This window comes from Puma concolor, chromosome B2 (genome assembly GCF_028749965.1).
Source record: "Puma concolor isolate L17-30 chromosome B2, mPumCon1.1.hap2, whole genome shotgun sequence".
Taxonomy (NCBI): domain Eukaryota; kingdom Metazoa; phylum Chordata; class Mammalia; order Carnivora; family Felidae; genus Puma; species Puma concolor.
In genome coordinates this window covers 118,523,728-118,539,893 of record NC_141671.1, presented here as the reverse complement: position 1 = coordinate 118,539,893, position 16,166 = coordinate 118,523,728, and the positions used below count along the sequence as shown (strand labels likewise).

General features: G+C 37.4%; 1 protein-coding gene across 5 annotated transcripts in view; it reads right to left on the bottom strand.

The window, feature by feature from the left end:
- The window catches only part of LAMA2 (laminin subunit alpha 2), a 622,089-nt gene that overhangs the window by 282,105 nt on the left and 323,818 nt on the right, over positions 1-16,166 (bottom strand). For all 5 annotated transcript variants that reach the window (XM_086707799.1, XM_086707800.1, XM_086707801.1 and 2 more), the window contains exons 13-14: positions 5,311-5,412; positions 3,659-3,870 (exon numbers count right to left, since the gene is read on the bottom strand). In XM_086707799.1, the coding sequence (XP_086563925.1) occupies positions 3,659-3,870; positions 5,311-5,412 (314 nt within the window). The remainder of the gene's footprint in view (positions 1-3,658; positions 3,871-5,310; positions 5,413-16,166) is intronic.

The following is a 16,166-nucleotide window of genomic DNA, read 5'->3' as shown; positions in this document are numbered from 1 at the left end:
GGGAAATGTAATATTACAAAAGGGGAAGTTTGGATCTAGGTATTTTCCCAAAGAAAATAAAAACACTAATTCAAAAAGATATACGCACCCCTATGTTTATTGCAGCATTATTTACAACAGCCAACACAGGCAAACAGCCTAGTGTCTAACAATAGATGAATGAATAAAAAAGATATGGTATATATAGACAATGGAATACTACTCAGCCATAAAAAAGAATGATATCTTGCCATTTGTGATAGCATGGAAGAACCTAGAGGGTATTATGCTAAGTGAAATAAGTCAGACAGAGAACGATAAATACCAAATAACTTCACTTATACGTGGAATCTGTAACACAAAGCAAATGGACAAACAAATAAACAACAGCAAAGATAGAAACTGGCTCATAAATATAGAGGACAAATAGGTGATTCCCAGAGTAGAGGTGACCAGGGGATAGGCAAAACAAGTGAAGGGAATTAAGAGGTACAAACTTCCAGTTACAAAATAAATTAGTCATGGGGATGAAAGTACAGCATCAGAAATATGCTCATTAATATTGTGACAGCTGTATTATGAGAGATGATACACATATTGAGGTCAGCATTTTGTTATGTATATAATTGTCAAATTACTATGTTTTACAGTGAAACTAATAATAATATATGTCAACTAACTTCAATAAGGATTTTAAAAATAATTAAAAATAAAATAAATAAAATAAAATAAAATAAATAAAATAAAATAAAATAAAATAAAATAAAATAAAATAAAATAAAATAAAATAAAATAAAAAAGGATGAGATCAGAGATTGATGAAAGATACTAACGTCTGCTACAAGGTAAAAGAAAACAATTTTTTGCAGAGTTTTATGCTGAATAAACGTTTAAGAAGAGCTGAATAGACTCCTTGCTTGAATTAAATATCAAGAATGCTACTAAAACTAGGGTTTGGGGAATTTAAAGGAGAAAGATGTATGATTTGGTTAAGTTGATTTCTCTTACATTTCTAAAAGAAGGCTGAAATTTTTCTATTTTTATATTCATCTTACCAATGTGGGCAAATGAGAAAGAAATCAATTAATTTTATTGCATTAACATCTCATCATTCTGGAAAAGAATGACAGCAAACACTGTCACAATTTTGGAATTATCACTATGTGCTTTATCCTAGATGGTCTCCAAAGTCTTAATAGTACTTGGTAGAAAATGTTATTGCTTGCAGTGACCGAGGTTGGATAGAAATGCTTCCGATTTCTCTGCCTATTTGCCATTAGCAAAATGCTTTTGCAGCCCTCTAATTCTATTCTCACGGTGACCTTTTGAAGCTGGCAAGGCAATTGTCCTTCTCTGTATTTCACAGACAGGGTGATTGAAATTCAGAGAGGTCAAAGCTACACTTATGTTTACAACTATTAAATAGCTGAATTGAAAACAGAAGTCAAAATCCTGACCCGCAGGCTAGTTCTCCTTCAACTATTCCTCTCCATCTCACCACAGAGCTGGAGGAAGCCAAGTCCATGAAGTGCACATGCTGAGAACCACCACGTAAGTAAATCTTCCTTAAATACACCTAAACACGAATTTTCGTTGAGACAGCCTCCGTTTACTTGTGCTTACACACAAACCGGATTCCAAGTCAGAAGCGTACTGTGTAAGACAAGCTGAAATCGATTCAAGTGATGTTTTACAAATGTGACTCAATCCACTGGTAGATCAGAAATAAATACGATAAAACAAGTTCAGTGAGTCAGGATTTAAGCTGACTTTCTGCTTACCTGAAGGGGGCAGGAGTTTCAGATCTGCCATTGCCTTTTCCTTCTTGAACCATAGTGCTTTAGGGAATGTAGGCTGCAGAAGGCAGCCACCTACTTGGATTAGCTCCCGTGTCGGTTCACATAACCTTGCTCTGTGAACACGTCACTCGTACACGGGAAAAGTTCAGAAGGCTTCAAAAGAAACTGATGATTTTGACGGGTAGACACTGAACTTATCTGACATAAATCAGGGGGAAATGCCTTTGGATTAACTAGTCTGAGAAGCAATGCTGACAAAAATAAATAAACCCCCTCGCCACTTTTTGTCAATTTGGTTGTCATTCATATCGAAAGCCAGAGGACTCATCTCTCTGTACTGTTTAAACATCATGACAATCTCTATTTACTAAACGGGAGAAAAGATAATTAATTCCTAAGTGCTGCTTCACATCTTCATGGCATTTTAACCCAGCTCCTAACAGAATTGCCTATGCAAAAGAGGTACGCTGTTTGACAATGGTTCTGTTTATGAATCTGTAGCGTCCCCCTTTGGGAGATGGTAATGATGATCACACTTAGTTGAAATGGTACAAGTGAAAGACAAACTAGGCTGCACAAGCAAATGATGGGGGTGGAGGAGCATCAGCATTAAAAACAAGACAGCAACAACAACAACAACAAACAAAAAAAAAACCCCACCTCTTGTAGATAAACCGGTACTGGAGACAATGCTTTGATTCTGAGTATGTCACAGAGTCAAGTTTTGGGTCATATTTCTTCATCTAACTTAATCTCAATTAGCAGAAAGTTACCATGCTACCTTGTGCTTATTATTAGGGCATAAAAGGGAAAGGGGGGGGGGGGAGAAAGCTCATTCAGGCATAGCTGAAGTTTGAATTTTCTTGGACAAACACATCACTGTTTTTAAAATGGAAAGCTTATAATCAGTCAGATATGAGCAGGTTTGATTCCAGTCAAAAGTTCTGTCTTTAGGGGCACCTGGGTGGCTCAGTCAGTTAAGAGTCCAACTTCAGCTCAGGTCATGATCTCATGGCTCGTGAGTTCTAGCCCCTTGTCAGGCTCTGTGCTGACAGCTCAGAGCATGGAGCCTACTTAGGTTTCTGTGTTTCCCTCTCTCTCTGCCCCTTCTCCCTCTCAAAAATAAATAAAACACTAAAAAGAAAAATTCCCTCTTTAAAGAAAAAGAAAGGAAAACAACTAATTCTATGTAACAGGCACTTTGCATAATTGCCACATATAATTTTCGCAATGACCCCTGAAAGGTAGACACTATAATCTCCACTTCACACTTGAAGAAAGCAAGTTTCCACAAGGACCAATGACTTGCCAAAGTCACACACAAAATAAGCAGTTGAACTCACTAAATTCCTAGTTAGTTTGGCTCCAAGCTTATGCTCTTTCCTCTACAACACACAGCCTTATAGTCTTCCATGAAGAGACTTGTGATTATTTCAATGAAGGTGCTTAGGTTTCTTATTACAAACCACATGCTATTAAGTTAGAAACTGGTTAATTAATTAATGGAAGAAAACGGTTTACAAACCACTTTCCGAATATGGATACCCTGGAATTATACCTCTTTACTTTCCCAGTGTCTGAGTCGTCATAAATGAGACTTTATTCTCCAGTATAGAGTTTTTCAGAATATGGATCCTTTTTTATCACATGTTCTAGCTGAATTGTGAAGGAATCATCGATACTAGAAAAGGGCTAAGACAAATTTCTTTTGGGTGTTTAAATTTTAAAGTTTTAATAGAAACGCTTTTCAGAAAACTAGCGCTTGATTCTTAACTACTATTTGCAGAAAACCTGCATATCTTTAAAGTCACTGTTCTACCTAACGCATGCTTGCTCCAAAGAAGTGTGTGAACACTGGGAGATGCAGTTCTTGAGTTTACCTGAAGGTGGCATCCATCCCAAGGCTGTAGGTGATTTGTATGAGGACTCTCTTTACATTCGCGAGCACTGTCATAAACTCTCTTCTACTGACAGGGAAATTTGTGCCATGTATGGTAAACAATTCTTCTTTAAGTGACAATGAATGGATATGTTCTTCATATGGTTGCAGATACACCTCGTCTTGGACTGTGCTGATCCTCAAGTCACTTCCCTAAAGGGGGGGGGGGGAGGATAAAAGTGTGAAAAGAAGGTATAAAAGGGTAAAAAGTATCCATATTTGGATTTGCCACTTTGTGAATTATCCTCAGATTTTTAATTCCAGGTTGGCTTTCCTTGCCGTTTAGTATATTTCTGGTATATACGAGAGGAAGAGAAGGCAATTTAAATATTCGCCTTAACCAGATGTATTGCTAAGCATAAGCTTTGTTATACATAACCTTGTTTCCACTATTAACTAAATAATAGATACTTGGCAACTCATGCATGCCATGTGATTACAAATACCTATTTAATGCAAGTGCATAATAATTGGCATAATTCAAATATATTAGTTTATGGTGAATGTAGGTTGTATAGAAAAATAGGGAAGAAAAGTTACAACAGTGTATTGTATTAAGCTATGGTTTTAAAGGACTTTTCTATATGGGAAAACAAACAGAAACCAACAAGAAAAGTCCTGCAGTCTAGCATTCACAGTAAGATAATGGCATCATAATAGGGAATGTATTGACTGACCTTAAGGTTATCCTTCTTAACTGAGTTCGTTTATATTAATAATACAGAACTTCACATTTTACATTTAAAGAACCCCTTTGATCTCAAAGGAATTCCAAGACATACTTCTAGTTTTATAGATACACACACATGCATATATATTTAATAATATATATCATCCAGATCACTTCCTCTAATACTGGAAATATTTATTTTAGGGGAAGAATTTTGTCATTGATTCAGATGCATGAAAGGTTCAAGAAGAAGAACAACAAAGCCTGGTGCTAAATCAACATCAGCCCACTGGAACCACAAATGTACATGCAAGTGTGTGCTCTGAGGCTATGTGAGAGTTGGAGGAAGGGTATGCATTATGTGAAAGGAACAGTATGAGAAAGGGTGGGGGAGGGCCTCTAAGATATCTTTAGGCTTCCCACATTGTAGACTTGCCTATGGCCCTCCAAATCCTGAAAGTAATTTCTCCTATATCTTTCCTACTTAAATGAGGAGTTTGGAAGTCAAGATTTAACTACACCTAAATAAACAAGCTTACTTTTTCATTTGTGTTGGCCTAATATCAACAAAGAAGTAGACAATAAAATCTACTTGGAAGAAAGGGGAGATGGAAAAAATTAAACAATGTAAATCATCATTTGCATAAACACTTGATCACTCTTATATTCTTGGGTACATGGTCGTTATACTTTTAATTTAAATTCCAGGTCTGGTCTAAAGGTCTTCCTTATCATGGCAACCTAACGAATATGTTCAGTCTTTTAGATATATCTTAGTGTGAAACATAAGGCTGGCATAAGAACGTTTCCCAAGATACGGTATTTTCTAGAGTTGTATATTAAATTAATCTCAAGCCAATCAGGTAAGGAATAATCTAAGAATGTAAAACAGTTGAACATAAGTGATCCACTCCGTACTTTACCTCTAAGATAACCATAATCTGGAGAACGTGTTCTGTATCTTCTTCCCCTTCTTCAAAGTCATATGAGATGGCAAATGTCAACTGTCCTCCAGCTGCTGTAAGCTACAAGAGAAGAGATGCGTAATCATTACAAGACAGGAGATGGGCTGTTAAATCATATTTTACTTATTATTTTAAAATCATTTTATTGTTCTAGAGGGTAGGATTTGGAAGAAACAGAAATCACAAGAGTGCAGAGTGAGAATGATAGACATTTCTTTAGCAGTAACCTTTATACGAACCTTACCCGTCAACAGCAAGCCTGACATAAATATAAATTCATGTATTATTTTCCCCAGGATTGCAGGCTTGCTGAAATAGGTTAAGTTCTGTGAAACCAAACACAGCCCCTCCTGTCATTTTCCTCGTCTATAGCTTGAGCTTTACAATTCCCAAGCAGAAAAGGATCTTTGTCAAAATTGGGAGATTTCTACCCATCCCCGAGGGTCACTCACTTTCTGTTGGTCTGAACGCTTTGAACAAAGACATCACTCCCTTTGACAGCGACGTTACATAAACTATAAGCTAAGCTGGGAAATGTCGGTCAAAGAAAAATAAAGGAATAGTGACAAATTTTATATTATGATACAATTCAACCAAAACTCTCAAAGAAGATACACTTTTCCCCGTGCAATCAAATATGCTTAGTTGGAATGAATGCTATTATTCCTTTTCATTAAATAAACCTCCTTCCTTCCAATATGCACGTCAAGCCCTGTGTTAATGGATGTTTGAGGTTTACATCTTCTGACATTGACAGTAACCTTGTAGAAAGGGAAAAAAAAATAGGAAAGCAAGATCATTTATAGGACAGGAATCAACATTGGGGCTTGAGTGACAGATTCAATGCAAATACGGCAGTCCATTTTTAAAAATTCCACTCCGGCATTGTAAATAAAGACATTCATAAAACAAAGCTGATGATTTGTATTCTGCTGTTTCCTCCGTGCTGACAAACAGAGACCCAGCTTCACAGCCATCAGCTCTCCGTGGCCTCTTACTGCAGACCCTGACCACAAAGCAATTCTGGGCGATGCACTGGATGGTGGAGGAGCCCGGATTCCTTGCAGAGTCGTTCCATGGGGAATGGCACATAGCTCTCCATGGCTGATGAAATACGGTTTTCAACTTGCAGCTCCGCAATGTCTTCTACGAGCTCATTACATGGAGCTCTACAAGGAACTAGAATTCAGAAAACTTTTATTCCCCTGTTCCCCTGAGAAATAGCCCTACTCTAATGTCTTCTCACATATAAAATAATAAATATCTGCCTGGACTATAGCGCTTGGCATCATTGTGAGTAACAAAGGGTAGATCAATGTAAAAGGTTTTTGGTTCTATTAAGATAAGCATCCCGGGGTGCCTGGGTGGCGCAGTCGGTTAAGCGTCCGACTTCAGCCAGGTCACGATCTCGCGGTCCGTGAGTTCGAGCCCCGCGTCAGGCTCTGGGCTGATGGCTCAGAGCCTGGAGCCTGTTTCCGATTCTGTGTCTCCCTCTCTCTCTGCCCCTCCCCCGTTCCTGCTCTGTCTCTCTCTGTCCCAAAAATAAATAAACGTTGAAAAAAAAAAAAAAAAGATAAGCATCCAAAATATCACCTTGCAATAGAAGAGTACAGAAAGGCAGCAGGAAAGAAGGCTTCATATATTTCAAAGAAGACTGAACTAATTTTCTACATTAATAAAAATATTTAGCAGGACGTAGGGATGGAGTTTGGGGAAAACACAAGGATATAGATCTATAATGTTGCAAAACTTTTGAGCTTCCAGTTATATTTTGATCATGTAAAATTTGGACTATGTGTTTTTAGTTTCTTTGGAATATGTTTCTCTAAAAAAAAAAGAAAGAAAAACACTCCATTTTAATTCATAGTTTCTTAATTTAAAAATTATACAAATGTGTGGACCTCAGAGATAAAGCTAATGCCTATTTTGCTAATAAAAAGAGTCAAAGTGAGTGCAATTTGAATATCCAAGCTTTTCAGACTTGAGATAAAATAGAAAAATTTTTGATTTGTTACAATATTTCATTTGTTTATGCCATTTCCACACCTACTCATAATAATTATGAAATCATCTAGCATGTAAAACACTTTGAGAGACAAATGAGGGTGGAAATGGAGAAAACAAACAAGAAACAAATATAGAAAAAGAAAGGGCTCTTCTGCAGGTCAGTGATCATATATAAAACATGAACGAAGGAGTGAAATTAATTCAACCTATTCTTCTGAGGGCTTATCACTACTATTATAGTAATAAAAATGAAAATTTGCCCTTCACTCACATTTCATAAAGCAACTGTCCCCAACTCTTTTCGTGGATCTCCCATACCTATACATCAGTATTATTAGAACTAATTTTTTAATCCACTAACAATTTTCATGAGTGAATCCATTTTACTTCTACCTAAGTTATGTGAAAAACAGACCATTTTAAAAAGGTGTATGTTGAGTTACCAGATTTGTTTTTTCCTCCAAATCAAGTACCCATTTCTAGAGTATTAGAATCACTATCTTTTTCACTCACTGTAAAGGTGTATATTTATGGCTATTTCTATATTGGTACTTAGTCAAGTACTTTGAGTAATTTTGAAAAAGGATTATTTAAGGTAACATCCCACAGTTTATAGGTCATATTCTTAGGAATAATCACTTAATCTCTGTTAAATTCCTTTCCCTCTATTTTTCCTTGACCTCCATTATCTCTTCATAAGCAATAAACCCAAGCATTTCCTGATGTTGCCAGCTAATGTGTCTTTCCTGACAAGTACATACCATCATATGAAAGTCTCTGTGATGAGTCAATTATAAGACAGCATCTTCTTTTCTGAGGGATCTCGTTTTTTGGGGAAAAACCTGTAGCAATATTCAGAGTACAAACTGTCCTTTCCTATAGCTTTGGATGAAGAAGTCTCTGCCTCTTCTTCTACCTGTCGCTCTGTATCCCAAATGGCTCTTATGTGTCTCTTTCAAGTCCTTGCATCCCCACTCTCCTATATTCCCTTAAGTATCCCAGTCTCCACGCTCTCTGTCAAATCCAATGTGCACTGGACTGCCAATCATCAGCTGACTTTACTGTCTCCTCTAGCCATTATGTATGGTTATTACTTTCACTGCCTAACTCTCAGATACAGGACATTACATGCATTTTCTTTATTCTTACCCATCCAGCCTTTCTTATTTTATCTATTGCATCCTGTCTTAACCCTTGGTACTCCACTAAAAATGTTTCTTGAGGGGTACCTGGGTGACTCAGTCAGTTGAGTGACCGACTTCGGTTCAGGTCATGATCTCACCGTTTGTGAGTTCGAGCCCCGCGTCGGGCTCTGTGCTGACATCTCAGAGCCTGGAGCCTGCTTCAGATTCTGTGTCTCCCTCTCTCTCTGACCCTCCCTCATTCATGCTCTGTCCCTCTCTGCCTCAAAAATAAATAATCATTAAAGAAAAAAATTTCAAAAAAAAATGTTTCTTGAGGGGCACCTGGGTAGCCCAGTTGGTTAAGCCGCCGACTTCGGCTCAGGTCATGATCTCAGGGTTTGTGGATTTGAGCCCTGTGTCGGGTTCTATGCCGACAGCTCAGAGCCTGGAGCTGCTTCAGATTCCATGTCTCCCCTTCTCTCTGCCCTTCCCCTGCTCATGCTCTGTGTCTCTGTCTCTCATAAATGAATAAACATTAATAAAAAGTGTTCTTGAAAGTTCATTTATGAACTCTACCTGGCAATGGACCTTCTGCTTCTGTTCAGTTTTATTGTTAAATCTGTATGTAGCATGTAATAGTTCTTAAAATTCTCGACTCCTTTGTCTCCTGTTGTACCAAACTTTCATAATACTCCTTCCTCTGCCTTGGTCATACCACTATCTCATTTGTAGAAACATTTTTCTTTCTTATTCTATACTCTGTGTATGGATGTCTGCAAAATTTTTATTCCCTTTGGTTACCCTTTCTTATTGTCTCCCCATTCCTCTCTCATGGATTTAATTATGTTTGTGCCTGGTTCCTCATCTGTATCTTCCACTGAGTGCTGTAGCCATGTATTAGTTAGCTCAGGATGCCATAACAAAATACCAAAGACTGGTGCTTAAACAACAGAAATCAGATCAAGGTGTAGGAAGAACTGGTTTCCTCTGCAGCCTCTCATCTTGGCTTGTAGATGGCCACCCTCACCCTGTGTCCTCACCTGGTCCTTCCTTTTGTGTTTGTCAGAACACACTATTCTATTGGCCTTCTTCTTATAAGGACTCCGGTCAACTGGATTGGGCCCACCCTAATTCCCTCACTTTAACTTAATTATCGCTTTAAAAATCCTTTCTCCAAATAGTGTCATGTCCTAAGATTCTGGGGGTTAGGACTTCATCATTAGAATTTGGGGGGAGGGATACAATTCTGCCTATCGCAGTCCTGTACTGATTGTTTGTTTGTTTTTAACTTTTTTTTAACGTTTATTTATTTTTGAGACAGAGAGAGACAGAGCATGAACGGGGGAGGGTCAGAGAGAGAGGGAGACACAGAATCTGAAACAGGCTCCAGGCTCTGAGCTGTCAGCACAGAGTCTGACGTGGGGCTTGAACCCATGGACTGCGAGATCATGACCTGAGCCGAAGTAGGGCGCTCAACTGACTGAGCCACCCAGGCACCCCTGTACTGATTGTTTAATAATGTCTCAAACACTCAACATTCCCAGTTAATCTCATTATCTGGATCTTCCCAGGAAACACACTTGATTATTTTCCCAACTCCCATGATTGGGTCAGGTCAGTTGCTTTATTTCTCTGTTTCAAATGAGAAACTGTAGGTGTCACACATATTGTTTTCACTGTATTATTTATATCAAATTAGTCTCAATCTTATTCTCTTGAAATGCTTTTCCTAGCTTTCCATTTTCATTGTTGCATCACCCTTACTAGGTCCTCACCAAGCATTTGAATTCAATTCCCTGACTTCAGTCATTTTTTTGGCTCGGGGGGGGGGGGGGGGGGGCGGCGGATTTTATCAACTGTTACTTCTGTTGTTGCCTCTGTCATGAAGAGCCTACAGTGGCCCTGGGATCTATAATATCATTTGAGTTTCTACCCAGTTTCAATAAGTCTAGGATCTATTTAGCGCCCTTTTCACAAACTCTGCACAGGCGCTCCAGGGCCCTGCAGTAAACTCACAAAGGCACCGTAGGATACTGTAAACATTTAAAGGAAACACAAGCAACACTGTGTATCTGTTAGACGCCAGGCAAACAACTAGCTTGAGGTACTTCACAGTTTTAACATTAATGTCATATTCCTTTCAGAGATATTCTCAAAATGTTGAACTGTGTTTTTTGGGTCCTTGCACTTTCAGCAATGTCATGTCTTTGGTAAGCCAAGTTTTCAGTGTGTGCTATGATAAAAACCACTTATTGCACAAAAATCAATGTGAAACAGGAATTAAAGGTAGCCGTGTGCACTCTGTTTCTAGGTTTGAACAGTTGTGTTATTACAGGCACACAAATCTCCTCTAGTAGGTCATTGTGGTTATGAAAAAAAAAGAGATTATTATATGGCCTGAACTTACGTGCCTTATCTTTTTCAATGGTTGCTAAATTGTTAAAATGTAAATATTTATGAAGCTGTTGGGCCGTAACTACTGTGGCATGTTTCAGTTGGTCTAGGAGACACTGTGAAAAAAAAATACAAAGACATTCAGAATACCACAAATTGAAGAAGTTTGGGAATTTCAGATTTAGCCTCTGTTTATATCTACCCATTCTGCTACTTAGATTTGCTTCAACTCATCTTCCTGCTGAAATTCTCACTCCTACAGCTCTCTGACTATTCAAATCTGCTTTTCTTTCTTTGCTTGGCTAGTGTCCCACTGGTCAGAAGACTGAAGAGGGAAAAGGGTTTTTTTTAGTGATATTCCCGAAGACTCAGTGGCAACCACAACAGATAAGAGAGCTAACGGACTTTAGAACAGGTAGAGCTCTGCATAGACCATCTCATCCATTAACACTGAAGAATGCATTCTAACAATACATCCCATGACATTGGTAAGTTACACGTACTGTGCATAGCTTTAATTTTCCACAATTTGGGGCTATGTAGACTCAATTTATTAATTTTATCTTTGAGACTTTCAAACTCATCCATTTTGGGGACAACACTGGTTACTGTAATTTTGCAGAGCACTAAAAGTACTTCCAGCACATTTCATTTTCTCTGGCTATTGACAAACAAAACTGTCACTATTCTATTGGCCAGAGAAGTATGGTTTTCCACAGGAAGAATTAAGTTCAATTCCAGTTCACATTGAGGCAATTCTTACATTTGCTGGGTAGATTAGACTATATTTAGCAGAGATGAAAGTTGTATTCCTTTTCAATACAAAGAGAAAGTGAATTTAATGGGAACAGTTCATTTCATCAGGGTCCCCAAAGACCTAGTTTTTTTTGTTGTTGTTGTTTGTTTGTTTGTTTTTTACCTTTCTTCATATCTATTAAGCAAAATTCTCTTTGGAAAGATTCAGATATCAAATTGACAAGCAAGGAAAAGAAACAGGGCCCATTCATTCCTGGTTCAGGTCTAAGCCCTTCCTGATCTTCAAATTCACCCCATTAAGAAAAGAGCAACACAAGTAGCTGTTTCCCATGAGTTCCTGTTTTAATTCTACCTTCCGGGGAAAGAAACAGCTTGTTTGCAAGTAACATTACAGTTACTATGCAATATATAACCTAATGTCACACATAATAATGTACTGTGCATGTAGCACATTGCATTAAAGATTTAATGAGGCAGGAAAGTTCTCCCTCATGAGTGGAAAAGGCTAAAGGTAATTCATAAAACCAAGCTTTACAACAGTATTTAGTATTAGGCTACCTGTGTTCTAGCCTCCCCCACTCCCAATCTCAAGAAAAATGAATTGAAAGGTGAAGGGTGGATGATCTATGGGGGACAATACACTCGGGGGGAAGTTCTTTCATAAAACAAGCCTGGAATATTTGGTTGTCTGATGTCAGAACATCGTCTCCCTTCTTCCACTAAATGGGTGTAAAATCTAATATTGACTTTTGCTTACCAGAGCAAATATTTCAGGAGGGATGTACTAAAATCAAATGAAGAAAAGTGTAATATGGAGCAGGATAAATGAAACATATATGTTAATTTCAGTTTAGCATCACAAACATGGCGAGTGGTTCATCTTTCTAGATTTTGAAGCTCCAATGCCTTAAACTGTGAAAAAGTATCCCTCTCACAGAAGTGTTTACTGATGCATCTATTCATGGAGCTCTATATTAACATAGAAACAGAACTTCATGTTTTGTCATGCTTTTTGGTACATTTATAACATTGAGATAAGAACATGTTTCTCTTCCTTCCAAGTTTGAAAGTTAGAATAGAACAGGTCTAAGGGGATGTTGAATTAGAGAACAGGCAGAATTTACAGAGGAGGTCTTAAAGTTACATCACCTTAACGCAGAGAAAAAGAAGTAGGAGTTGTGAGCATCAAACAGAAACAATGCATTCTGGAAACACTGGGCTGGAAGGCAAGAGGCTACATTATGTAGTCCAGGAGATACAAAGAGGAAAATCTTCAGGATTTTCTTGCATGCCTGCTTCCATTCTTCCCTTCTTTTCTTCCTCTCCACCTGCTCTGCCTCTTTCCTTCCTTTTATCCATCTCCTCCTTTTTTCCTCCTTCTCCCCTCTTCCCCCACCTCTTCTCCTCTTCCCTGCCCCCACTAGTTTCATCTTCTCCTTCTGATTTTTTTTATCCTTTAGACATGGCCACTTCCAACCTGATAATGTTGCACTCCTTTGTATTTTGTATCATCAGAATTTCATAAGTATCCAAAGTAGGGGTGAAAATTACAAAGCGACCGAACCAAGGACAGAATCTTCTCGCAGCCCCTCAGAGATACTCTCTCAGTGAAACAACAACTGACCAATCAGTGTCCTTGGAGTCCAGTCACCCAACTGCTTGAGAAATTAAGTATGAACTTATATGAGTTTCTACAAAATTAGTAGTTTATTCACTTGAATAACACCAACCTATTTCAGCATGAGGTCTCTCGTGTAACAAAGTCAGCCCAATTGTACTTTCTCTATACTCTCTTATGATTCAAAGCAAATGGAACTATGCAGGTTCGATCAGGTAAGAATGTTTTTGGCTGTAACTGAAAACCAGACAATTCATGATTCTTATATAACAAGAGGTGCAGAAGAAAACACATCAAATTTTAAAATACAACCAACAGGTTATTTCCCACTCACCACCCGCCCCCCCCCCCCCCATCTCATGTATTTTCTACAAACACTTACTTAGATCCATTTGGGGACACTTAAAAATATAAACACCCCATAAACAGATTTGCTAAACATCATAATAAGATGATGAAGTGTTTACAAGTACAATATCCCATACATAAATTAAGATTTAGTGTTTCCTCTAAGTGTTGTGACTGAGAGAACCACTTATCACTTTGGGACTTGCACGGATCAAGTACTGGGTGGAAATAATGCAGTCTCCACAGATGTGAGTAAATGGTAGCAGCCAAATTCTCCAAACTGCCTTTTGTTATCAAGCCCTGACTCAAAAACAGGATCTTTGCAACAGCTGTTTGTCTTCTGTTTACTTACTTAGGTTTGGATGGAATGCTCCATTGGTACCCTTGTTGTAGTTTGGATTAATTTATGTGTAAATATTCAGTACAAAAAAGTACATGCAATACAGAATTAAACACTGATCTCATCAAATGAACTGTAAATTATGGTTTTATGTATACATAACTTTCTTATTGACCAGGGCTTAAACGTTTTTCAAGTTCTCTGCCAAGAAAACAGAAAACTGCATTCCCATGATATACAACATGGATGTTGATTAAAATAACAACATACATTTTAATCCAAGTTCCGTCAAGTTAAAGAGAAACAGGCTTACTATTTTTATATAATTGACAAATGAATATATATTTTTTATATATTTATGCATACATAAATCCTTGTGAAAAAAGCTAGGAGAACATTGTAAAAAGGAGATATCAATAATGCTCTTTTCTATCTGAATAAGAATTTTAGCTAATCTTTTACTGCTTAAGCGTTTTGCCTTATAAGGATATTCTTTACTCTGGATCGTATATAGCTATTTTATAGCTTTCCCCTCTTATTACAAAAGCAGGAATAAAAGTATAATAAACAGAATTCTTATCTTTCCTATAGGTAATTTTCAATGTTCTTGCCTCAACAACACTAACTATGGCTGGAAGGGCTGTATGCTTAAATGAGCTCAATCAATTCCAGGCTACATTATTTAAATAGAGGTTATCTTGAACTATCAGACAACTTATTTCTCACAAAGGTAGATGCCAGAACACCAGTCTTGGAATACTATCTTGATTTGATTCAAAATTGATCTACCTCTCTTCCTTTTTCTCTTTTCCCTTATTCATGAACTCTGCAGGTGACTCTTTATTATAGCAGTAGAAGCTGGTTATGAATTTTAGAAGAAAAGATTCCCAAAGATGCAGTGGGAACTAAGTCACACCCCAGAGGAGGACCAACAGGCTAATACAATACATTCTAGTGCCTCCTTCCAGAATGAACAGATAAAGATTTGCATGAGTTTCTGACATGTCTGTTAACATGGGAACCATATATAAATCACACAAAAGATGAAGCTCATTCCCAGAGATTTTCCAGACCTGGTTTTGGATTCTGGTTCTGCCTTTAAATGTTGTACGGCCTTTGGGAAAGTTATCTATGCTTTCCGAATCTCAATTAATTTTCACTAAAATGCACTGAATTACACCTACTTCTTCAGCAGTTTGTTATGAAGGTGAAATGAGCAAATATTTATAAAAGTCTTCAGCTGATACCTAGCACATAGTATATATTCAATGAATGTTATAAATTGTACTATTTTAATAAAAATAACTTTCAAAATTAATACATACACACTTCACTCTAAAAACTTAACCATAATGATATTTATTTCATGATTCTAAATGCACTTTAAAATCATAGCATTTCTGGAAGAGACCACAGTGTTGGCAGATCTTGTCCATGTTTTAATGTTTCCCTATGGTACTTTGCATAAGTATCTTACAGATAGTAGATATTGTGTAAATATGTGCTGAACTTTCATCAAATTCAACACCATATATCATTTCAATGTATTATAGTTGGAGAAGATATAAAAAACTGGTACAAAAAAATTTGTACTACCCCCATGAGATAGCTTGTAGTTGTTATTAGAATAGGCCTTTATTGGTTTCTCTATTCTTACCTTTGTCAGTACTAAAAACAGACCAAGGGAAATATGTCTATTTGAGTTTTTTGGTGATTTGAGCTTACTGCAACAACTTACTGTACTGCTGACTGGCAAACTATAAGTGCATTTATTTTAAAATAAGGCCCTTTAGCATGTGGGAAGTTTGATCTGCAGCTGAAAGGAAAAATCAATATTTAAGTCATTTAGACATTTACACACATAAAGCAACTATATGTCATCGCTTTTCACCAGATTCTATATGCTAAGATAATAGTGTAAATTCCAGCAGCCACTAATACATATTTTATAAGTTACAAATACATTTTCAATATGTTCTGATATATTGGCAAACAATGTACTCTCTGTGTTAAAAAGACACGTAGCATACAGATTAAAGGGAGCAATGATCCCACTGCAATCATCGCTAGTCAGAGCACATCCTTGACACCACTATTTAAGAGAAGAGTTAACAAATTAGAGGTCAGCGGGGAGGTGTGACCAGGATGCTGACGGCTCTAAAAGCACAACAAGAGGTTCAGAAAGGTAATGGGGATATTTAACCTTAAAGAATAAAAGCCATAGGAA